Genomic DNA, 11,486 nt, shown 5'->3' on the forward strand with positions numbered 1-11,486 from the left:
GTGTGTGTGCATTTGCATCCAAGTGTGCATGCACTCAAATGTAAATCAATAGCATCCGTCAGTGTTTAGCAGAATGTTGTGAATGCATGAAGAGTAAAAGACAGGCAGGTGCAGATGCGCTTCCAAATGTAAGAAAGTGGAATTAGCACCTACCAGGCATCCATCAAGTCTGTTAATTAAAATGTAGGTATTAAACATGTGCGGACAGCTCAGCCATCAGCTATCCACCTCTCCTGGCTTCTCAGCATCTTCGAAATAAAAAGGCTTTATTCACACGCACACTCTCCACAAATTTTCCTCTTTATTCTGTACATGCTCCATATGGTGCAGCTTGTTTGGAAGAGTTATTTTTAGGCCCTCTGATTCCTCAACCTGAGAAACGCTGCTGTCACTCACATCATCTCTGCCTTTTTCATCTTTAACTTCCCTCTGGTTTGCTTACTTGCTTAATGTGTTTGTGTACTGAGAAGCACTATAACCGATGAGATCCTCTCTGCATTTGTAAGTGTGAACACTGCTCAGGTGAGAGAGACCTCTGTCACAGTTTCCTATACAAATTTGTTATTCTCTCTCTATCTGCAGTTTATCACCATCATTTAAACTTTCTTCTTCTCTCGCTTCATCCATTCCAATTCTCAAGAGATTTATTGACAGGGCCACCTCATTGACCAGCTACTGCTGCACACAATATCAAACAACCATAAAATAGCACTTAGCAGACATAAATATCAATACTGTGGGGAACACGCTGGTCCATTTAACCCTGACATAACTTGGCACTCTGTATGCCAACCTGCTTATGTGACAGGGCTCCAGTTCTAATTTGCTTTCTTTACCATTCCTCTGTCTCGGCAGAGATGCAATCAGCAACGTGAGACAGTTCAGTCCCTTGAAGTGAAGCCAAACTGAGAGAGGAATGATTAAATCATAATTTATGTGCAGGAAGTGATGACAGTGTTGAAGAGTGTTGTCAGTTTACAGTTTCACAGCACACACTGTGCTGACACACATGCCACGAAACAAAGGAATCAAACATGGAGCGGAACAACCAATTTTTAAATCAATAGCAACAGCAGAAGACTTTCTGGTCCTCTGCAATATTATTTGGGCCTCTGGGTATTTTTACAATATTCTGAATGTCCACAGTATTAAAAAGTCTCTTTATGAAGAAGAGTGATGAGGTGAATTGAGGTAAAGGCTGATTTATCTCTCTTTTAAAAACTGTGGCAATCACAAACGAGAGGCTAAAGAAAAAGAAATGAAAACATTTTGGCAAATCATCATACTTGATATTTACTAAATTCTCTGCGTATAATAATTACACTATCAGTTCTGTGTGACCTAATTTAGTGCAGTGTGTGTAGTGTGCTATCATGAGATAAGAGATGAATCCAACAGAGACAAAAACACACACACACACACTCATGCAATAGGTTTGTAAGCAATGTCTCAGTTTGCTGGTGCATCTGCACCCGAAGAATATCACAGCAAAGCGATATTTTTCTGAAATATTTCTATTCTGCTGCATTTCTCAGAGATCTCAGCATTGTCATTTTTCTCTCCCATTTTCCTTTCATTCACTAGAAGAATAGTCGGGCAACCTTATGAGGCAATATTGCCTGCAGTAGGGCCAGAGAATAGCAAATGAGACAAAATCTATTACATTCTGCAGTTGGCTGTATGAAAAACAAAACAAAAAACAAAACAAAACAAAACAAATATTCCCAGGCAGAAGTGTTGCAGGTCACAGCTGTTAGCAGAGCCGTTCATGTGTGAGTTTGCTGCTCAGTCTGAAAATAATGGAAGTAATCGTTGATTTTAACAAGTCAACAGAAACGTTCTTTGAAAATGGTAAGAAACAGCTTGAGTGAAAGTATTAGTTTTGTGTTATTATTGCTGCTTATTTGTTCTTTAAGAATAAATACTTGCTTTTGAGCTTTTGTTCCAATCCTGCTAATTAAAATAAATATGCGATCACTGACCCATACTGGAAGTGTCAGGAGCTGGTGTTCTGTTCGGAGCACTCTTCAGTTTGCTGTGAAATCAAAGCTTATATAAACTAACAGAGTAAATAGAAAGTGATTTGGTGTAAAACCTGTAAAAACCATTTACATATGTTTGTCCTTAATTTAGATATCAGTATTGTTAATATTGCCTGATTTTATTACAGTGTGTTTGAAATTGAAATTAAAATTAAATGGTGTCCTGTTATAGAGATCTGAAGACAACATTAGGAATGTAAACAAATGTAAATACATAACTCAGATATAAACAGACGAGACGCTCTGAAAAGAAACAAACAGCATTCACCTTATTTTTTTTTGGCAGCAATATTTCAGTTAATGTCTATAACCCTGCATAACTTGAAGGTAGATGGAAAAATAAAAGAGGTGAAGTTAGGAGCCTTCTCAAATGTGCATGCAAAATTCCCAAGAGCTTTTCAGATTTTCATCAATAGCTCTCTTACCTTGTTTTCATAGACACTTCAGACCAACATGGCCTCCTCCTACCCCGCAAAAGTCATGCAAAATGGCCACTCTTAAAACCTCCTGTTCTATTTCCACTATTAATTTCTACCATCCTTTAATAGTTACACACCTTAGACACAGTTTAGACAAACACAGTACATGGCTAACACATTATGTCACTTTACATATTTTGTTGGAAGCTAAACTTATGCATATAATGTGTATTAAAGGCTGCAGAAACAGTGTAAGGCAGAAAAACTTCAGGTAACCTCTGATGATGCGAGCCACTGAGCTGTTAGGACACGTATGGTGTAAATCTAAATACAAACAGGAATACAGATATTTTTGTGGCATTAAGATACAGATACAGATACAGATATATAGTATTGCTCTACATTTCGAAAGCATATGCTAGAATATTAGTTCACCAGAGTTTACCATTATTAACCACCGTGTGCACGAACGTGACTGTAAACACCTTTTGCAGTCTGGAGTCGAGACGTTATTTAGAACCAGCCAATAACGGGAGTGAAAACACCATGGTGCTTATCAGGGTCTTTGGAGAGACACAGGAAATTGAGTTTGTCCAGTCTAATGATGGGCAGAGTCACGCAGCTCTACAGACATACCATTTCCCTCCTATTAGCAGAGATGTGTTATTCATGAGGGCAAATCTAGTGTGAACTATGTTTCATTGATATTCTACTCAGTCACTTCTCATTGTCTGTCAGGGGACCCACGCCTTTCTGTTTTATTCATTTATTTATCTATTTCCTTTCTAAGCCCCCAAAGAAAAAAAGGCAATTTGGTGAGGATGGGGTCACGGTGTCAAACGTGATTCTCCCTGTGAAGAGCTATCAATAGCATCTGTCATCGGTAACCAGTAGGCAGGAAAAACGGGGTGATGGAAAGCTGCGCGGTGAGAGACTTGGTGGTGAAAGACTTGTGACGAGAGTGTTAATACACAGCCCCAGACTCCTACCACAAATAGCTGCACCTTTTCCTTTCCAAAAACACATTATCTCTCTTTCAGAGCCTCTCCTTTTATTCTGCCAAATTCCAATAGGCACTATTGGCATATATATGCTCTGTGGTGTCCAAAGCTATTTTTACAATACAATTTCAGCTGAATGGCTCATTGTGTGAGCGAACAAAGTAGTTATGACACACATTAATTTCTTACATTTTCATTTAAGGACAGAATTCCCACAAAATACTAATTTTTTCCTCTGTGCTGAAAACACAGTCTCTCTATTCAAAGCTCTGCAAACAAGCATCATTCAGCCTTTTATGCTTGTCACACTGACATGGTCTGCCCCATTCATTCCCAAACCTGGTGCATGTGTTAGTGCTTCAGAATGTATGTCTACGTGTACCTAAAGAGAACGTAAATATCTCTATTTGTATATGTATGCACACATACATATATGTGACACTGTGCTGTGTGAATGCATGTGTTTATTTACCACAACAGCTGTGATTAAAGAAGTGTTTGGCGGTGTAAATACATGGGTGCTGAGATCAGTGAGCTGGCAGGTGTTAAAGTCTCCAGTGGATGTGCATATTATGCCAGCTGCAAAAGCGAGCACACATGCCCTCAGTGAAGCTGAAAACAAGGAAAAGGGTGTATGCTTCTCCCTAGTCACTCAACCTGAATGCAGAAAAGATTGTATGAGATACTTGCAGCATCTAAAGAGCATTCACATCTTAACTTTATGTCTTAACTAAGGTCTCATCTGGGATGACGTTAAAAAATTTTGTTTATAGGGAACGAAAAGAGGAAGACATTACGCCCCACGTCTACCACACTTTTATTCCTGATGTTTTTTCCTACTAATCAAGAGGTATTTGGCAAAGAAGTAAAAACAGACATTTTAGAAGAATAGATTAAGCTGGGTAAAGAATCTATTACTTCGTCCTGACAAGCTATGAAGAGTGAGAGGATAGGAGGCTCATCCTTATGTGTCCAACGTAATTAACAGATCACTGATTCAAACTGTCTCACTATCTAGGCAGCATCTACATTCTCATTCCCTCGCTTTCCTTGTGTATCACGCTTATCAGTGTCTGTCTCTTGACTTCTCAGATCATTTTCCTGTTAGAAATCTGGTACCTAATTCTAGTGAAGACATGCATGAAATAAAGAGTTAATGGAAATAGTTTAAGGCCTCGAAAAATATAACTACTGGAGTGAGCGGGAGCTCAGTTTTATGAATAATGGAATCCCCTGGATGAATTTCTGCTAAGGGTGGTGATTGAAACAAGTATCATTTCATCTCAGAACAAATGTAAAAGCAAAAGAAAGATTCAATTTCTTTTACTTTGTGCATCCTTTATAAAAAAAAGTCTTCTTTTGTGAGGGTCAATATTCTAATAAAATGTGATCCAATACCTAATTAAAGGACTAGAAAGCTGCATCTGAAGAATCAGGTGGCTGCTGCCTAATGCAAATGTTCCTCAATGAGCGGCTGGAAAATTTACTGTGTCTTGTCTTGTTTATTTACCTGATAAATATATTGGGAAATAAAGCAAACCTTTATTTCCCAAGAGTAAAGCAAAACGTTTCCACCTATTTATTCAGTCAGTCGGTGCCATGTTTGATACATCTTCATGGAAATGGTGAGTGGAAAGACAATCGAGTGCACAGTGACAAAACAATGACACAGCTTTCTTGTTTGGTCTTGATGATGTGACAAATCTGGATGTAGCCAGCAATATACCAAAGGATCTAAGTTCTGATGCAGGTCATGACATTAAAAAGAAAAGTCTAAATAAAGCCAAGGCCTATTGTAGTGCTCTCATGGCATGTAATGTTTTCAAGCCCAACATTTCACCCCGTAGCAGCACAGGTGAACGCACACTCACATTCAACCTTTTGACAGTGTTCAACCGTGAAGAATCACCTCATTTAGTGGGCACAGCTCTGGTTTAGGAGGATGCATACATTTCCATTGTTGCCCAGTGGCAGGGCTTAACAAATAGGATTAGATCCGTGCCCGAGCACACTCCTTTTCAGGTGACACACAGCTCTGTGCTCTGGCTCTGCAACTAGACACAGAAATACTGTTAAAGGTCAGTGGAGTCAGACGCTGAATGTCACAGCTTAGCCACAGTTTGGCAAGAAAATACATTCAGATAAATACGCCTGTCTCTTGGTGGAGAGTAATTCTGCAGCTCCTGAATTTTCAGCATAAAAGACCAAGGATTACAGGGTGAGTTAAAAGGCAACAGAGGCATATCGATTAGAGGCAGTGAATCAGGCCTCCGCTATGCTGTGAATAATAAATTGAGCAGAAGACAGCCAGGGGTTGTCAGATGGAACTTTCCTGATGGGGGTGAGTTGTGCTCATTTTAGATGAGATTGTGGATAAGTCACATCTCCCGTCTCAAGGATCTGGGGAATCATGTCACCGATCAGAAAGCGCCTCAGAGCAGCTTACTACAACTTTAAATAAGCATTCCACGCCCCATTTAACAACACAAACGGACTGATGACAGCCTCCGCTTGCTGCAAAATAGTGCCAATGGACTCAGGGAAGGGATTGGACTCTTAATAGCGCATTTCCCTAAGGTGGCAGAATAGTAGGAAGAGTAATTTCTGAAATAGCTGCATATGTGTACTAGGGATCCAATCAGCTTCACTGAGACGCTGGAGCTGTTATTGTTTGCTCTCTTCAATAGACTCCTCATTGTGGGCCTAAACATACTCAGTGGATTCAGGCTGTAAACTGTGATAGAGAAGGTCCGTATGTGTAGCGTGCTCTGTGGATGGGTTGAACCAATAAGAGAGACAATGCTTTTGGAAAACAAAACACAAAATGGAACTATGAAGAGTGACACATGTCCCTGGTTGGCACAAAATCAGATGAAGAATTAATTTGCTAAACCGCGACTCAGTCTATTGTGGATTCTGCTTGGTATTCCGGTTTCCTGATCTGTATGACTCCAGTACATACCATAATGTCCATTTTTACCCATGCAAGCCAACTACTGAATGGTTTGACATGAAATTTTGTACAGACATGATCATGAAGTTGACATTTGTGGTTCAGGGTGAAGACTAAAGTCATTAGACTTTAGTGATCCTTTGACATTTCCTCAAGTGCCACCCGCAGGTTGACATTACTGACAGTTTTTTAAACGCCTGAGAACCTAAGGACATTCTCATCAGCCTCAGCTGTGCTTACTAAAACGCTAAATTAAGATGATGAATACTTCAAACTATGAAGATGGTAAACAGGGTCCATTTTTCACTGCTAAACATCAGCATGTTAGCATGTTGACATGGCTGAAGGCCTAATGTTGTTCCTATATATTTTTTCCTCTTCAGGTTTTGAACTAGATAAGAAGGTACAAAGTCTAACTTTCAAGTTAAAAAGAACTCTGTACTTAATTCATTTTCCGTTTTCTTTCCTGTCTCTTTCTGTGTGTGTGTGATTTATGTCTCTAATCTCTCTCAACCTTCCTCTTTCTCTCTCTCAAACTGTGTATGTGTGTGTTTGTGTGTTCTCTCGCTGTAGGCTGTGGGCTTGAGTTCCTGCTGGTTCTCTGTGGGCTCGAGTTTTCCTGGTCCTGCCCTCGTCACTGTATCTGCTACACTGCACCCAGCACGGTCTCCTGCCAAGCCCACAACTTCCTGTCGGTCCCTGAAGGCATTCCTCCTGACAGCGAGCGCATCTTCTTACAGAACAATAAGATCCATCGCTTACTTCGGGGCCACTTCAGCTCCAACACAGTCACTCTCTGGATCTACTCCAACAACATCACATACATTGAGCCCTCCACCTTCCACGGCTTCACACTGCTGGAGGAGCTGGATCTGGGAGACAACCGCCACCTGCGCTCCTTGGCTGAGGACACCTTTCACGGGCTAAGTCGGCTTAATGCGCTACACCTGTACCGATGTGGACTCAGTTCACTTCCTAATAACATCTTCCAAGGCCTCAGAAATCTGCAGTATCTCTACTTGCAGGTTTATACACATTTTGTTTCTTGTTCATTTTACTACTAAAACCCTAGTAGGGATGTAACTTTAACTAAGGTGTAATTCATTTGAATTTGTTTGAATTCATTTAAACACAACCCACGTAGCCTACTCTTAAACTACGTTATAGAATAAATGTGAATGTGATTATGTGCTGTACTGCTGCTGCCTCAAATGTTTGCTGTTGCATTTTACAACAGCAAACAACATTCGCTATATCTATAATTTTTCCATCTGTGTGAAATTCAAAACACTTCCACCCATTACTCAGATTTTACTATGGTATTATGTTGCGAATATCTATTCAGACCTGCTCACTAGCGTAACCGGAAAGCATTGTGATAATCTTGTGATTGCATGCCCTCTGTATCTCCTCAGGATAATCATCTGAAGTTCCTGCAGGATGACACGTTTATGGACCTCCACAACTTGAGCCACCTGTTCCTGCATGGTAACCGCCTGTGGAGCCTAAACCAGAACACCTTCAGAGGCCTTCGAGCCTTGGACCGACTGCTTCTCCACCAAAACCAGATCGAGTGGGTTGACCGCCTGGCCTTTCATGACCTGAAACGTCTCACCACCCTCTATCTGTTCAACAACTCCCTGATACAGCTGTCTGGACAGTGCCTGGACACACTGCCCGCCCTAGAATACCTGCGCCTCAACGACAACCCCTGGTTGTGTGACTGCAAGGCCCTGTCGCTATGGGAATGGTTGAAACGTTTCCGAGGTTCAACGTCTTCAGTGGGTTGCCAGGCACCAGCTGATATGGTTGGGAAAGACCTTAAAGAGTTGCGCAAGGAGGACTTCCCCAACTGTTCACCAACTGTTCCTAACTCTGAGTCCAGAGCCCAGACTAACAATTTATCTGGCACGGTGAATCCGTCTATGAATCGTGGTGTTGCGGTGGGCTCTGGAGGGCAGACCCACATAGTGCACCCTTCAAGGCCTGGCCGTTCTCGGAACTGCACAAAGCCTCGTAACAGGGTGAGCAAGGGAAAGGGTGACAATGAGGTTCACCACTCAAAGGAGGTCATGGCAGACAAGGAGGATTCCTCCCCAGATTTTACAGATGGGGGAAAGCATGATCACACATCCCCAGATGGCACCGTCACAAGGAGGAAGCACAAGTGCACCCCCCGGACCACTGTTCGCCCCCCTAGTGGGGTTCAGCAAGCCAACAACAGGGCAACCTTATCCCAGTCCTTACTACACGTCTACGCCCTCTTTGTGGCCTTGATAACAACAAATATTGACTATATTCTGCGCTGACGTTCAGAGGGTTCAGTAAATACTACTCACAAAAAACACAGCCCTCAGACCCTCTCTTGCTCCTGCACTACAAGGCCTGTGTGTCTTTTATGTATGTGTGTGTGAGTGTGATTATATGTGTAAATGTTGTGTAGGGAGCTTTACTCTTCAGACTGAAGCAAAGCATCAAACATCTACAACAGAGAGTCACAGCACAAAATTTGGAGGGACTGAGAATGAAAAGATGAAAACAGACCAAGCTTGCACTGCCACTTAAGCCTGTATGATTTCATCATCATATGTATTTGCATCTAATACTTTTTAACTTCTGTTTTTGCAATCAACTGGAGCTTGGAGAACCACACTCTGGTGAAAAGAGAGCAAATGAGTAAGACATGATGGAGCAAGAGAGGTAAAACTTGCTAGCTAGTTCGCTCTGAGACAGATGAGCTAGGTCTTCAAGTGCTCCAGCCAGCTTTAATTTTCACTTCACAGTTTGTAAATTGTTATCAAGAGGATACAAAATAGAAAGCCGGTGACCCCGTTAAGCCTTCGGTGTCAGTCCTTTTCATGCTCTCATCCTTTCTTAACAAACATGTTTTTCTGTTGCATCTTTTGCTAACAGCAGGTCGGAACAGGGCGCAAGTGGTTTTCATCAGTGTGGCAATAAATTGTCCGTCAGTATCAAACAAAAGGAATGTGTCATTCTTATTAGTGAATGGAAATCTAAAGCCACAGATGTTTTAAGGCCATAAACAGAACAACCAGTTAGCTCATACACTGTATTAGGGTGAAACAAATCACAACAACTACTCTCTTTATATTGCTGGCTTTTATCAGGTACTGTACCAACCTTTCTGCCTATTCAATGGTATTTCTTATTGGTACTGCATTTCTTCACACATCACACCCCATCTGCTTCCACCTTCATTTACACCACTCTTCTTCTTTTGTGCAACTAAATGTTAAGCTGCTAATTTGTTTCGAGATGACGAGGACTGCCATGCGCTATTTTTATTTGCTTGGAAAACTGTGTGTCTCTGGGAGATCAAGCTGTGAATATTGAAGAGTCTGTCTATATCTTGTGTCAGATGTTGTTCATTTGATTTTTCTACACACAAAATGGACCTAGAAATGGATCCCTGCTGCAGGGCCAACAGGAGCCTTAGAGGTCAAGGGTCAAAGGGGGCTTTCTCAGTTTCCCTGTGAGGTTGTGCTGAACTGATCCCTCCTCAGTGAGGACGTACCTCCCTCATTGGGAATATGAGGAACACATTTTTTTCTTACTCACTTCACTTCAAAGGAATACAAGAACAAGACTGTAGAAAAAAATGTGTGCATACCTTAAACGACTTGTGATCAAAAAAAAAAAAAAAAAAGATTTTAAAAACATTTTGAATGGAGCATGGCAAAACAGGGATCATGCAGAGAGAATTTTGCCTCTTAATTAACTGATATGATTGTCCATGGATGCGGGGATCCAAGACCAAGACAATCGCTTCTGAAGTGACAAGGGAATGCAGCGCAGTGCAGAATGACAGATGGACAATTACGGGACATCTTGCTGTACTTCTGGAGCTTTTGTGCCTCCCTTAAATCTAATGATAAGACGGTGTTTGTATCGATGATGTGAACTGTACCAGTAACAATACAGACAAGGACTTCTTGCAGTGCTGATATTAATCATTTACTGTATTACTATGAGAAAAACAATATCGGTGACATTAATGATGATAACAGGGTTTTCTGCTCCTCCTGTCAGGAGGAGTCTTTCGAGTTTTGATTTTCTGGTGATTTGTTTATTTACGTATTTTTCATGTTATATTTTTAGAACCTTTTATTTGTTAATGCACAATTCCTCACCCCCCTTTCTTGTTCTACTGTATGCCTACTCATCTTCTTTCTTTGCCATAATTCAATTGTTCAGTAAGTTATCATCAGAGAACAACAGTACAAAAATGTTTATAAAGATATTAAAATCTATATCTTCTTATGTCTACCGTTGCAGTCTGAGTCTGTTTATTGCTACTTTTAAGGTTTTATAGGCTTATTTGGAGAAAGTAAAAGGCATGCTCAATCCCCTTTCCTTGCCTCTCTTTCCTTTTAATTCATTTAAAGCAGAAATTGATTCTGTCAGCAAATTTAGCTTTTTTCCACCCTGTTTCCTCCTCTATCTTTGCTCTGCTGTGCAATCTGTCCCTGCTGATCAGACCTTGCTGGCTAAACTATAGCTGCTTCCTACTAGATCCCCTGTTTCTGTACACATCTAGGATTTATGTACGCTATACAGTGTAAATATTGGGAGAATTTTGGCTACAAATGGGATTTTAAAAAGCCTATTTTATCAACAACACACAGATGCTAAATATAGAATAAGTTTCTGACCACCTGGAAAAAAAAAGATAATTCAATGATGAAGTGCAGACTGTGGTGTGATATACGGCAGTTCAATAAATCATTTAAAAGCACTAAGGATATTAATGAAAGTGTCACATGGAATCTGCAGATATTCCAAGCTATTATTATTATTAATGGGCCTTTAGAACATAAATTCCATTTCCTCTTCTCTAAATATCCCTCACTGTGATAGAAATTGATCCACAAGTAAGTGTTCAATTTAACTTTTTTTTCCCAAATTCTTTTAAATGATAAATGAGCACAGAAGGAGTGCTTATATGCATGGATGAGAGTGCTGTGTAATTATATTTAAATTGATAGCAGGTCTGGCATCTGGTGTAACTGCTCTCTGCATCTCCCAGTGCTTTTGCTTTTTTGATTTCCTT

The 11,486-nt window shown here is 40.6% G+C and overlaps 1 protein-coding gene across 1 annotated transcript in view; it reads left to right on the top strand.

Moving 5' to 3' along the window:
- rtn4rl1b (reticulon 4 receptor-like 1b) overlaps nucleotides 1-9,886 on the top strand; it is a 125,228-nt gene extending 115,342 nt beyond the window's left edge. Inside the window, exons 2-3 of the mRNA XM_041047132.1 lie at nucleotides 6,989-7,440; nucleotides 7,831-9,886. Coding sequence (XP_040903066.1) covers nucleotides 6,989-7,440; nucleotides 7,831-8,724 — 1,346 coding nt within the window. The 3' untranslated portion in view covers nucleotides 8,725-9,886. The remainder of the gene's footprint in view (nucleotides 1-6,988; nucleotides 7,441-7,830) is intronic.
- The last annotated feature ends 1,600 nt before the right edge of the window (nucleotides 9,887-11,486 follow it).

The sequence above is a fragment of the Toxotes jaculatrix genome, chromosome 9, assembly GCF_017976425.1.
Source record: "Toxotes jaculatrix isolate fToxJac2 chromosome 9, fToxJac2.pri, whole genome shotgun sequence".
Classification (NCBI taxonomy): Eukaryota; Metazoa; Chordata; class Actinopteri; family Toxotidae; genus Toxotes; species Toxotes jaculatrix.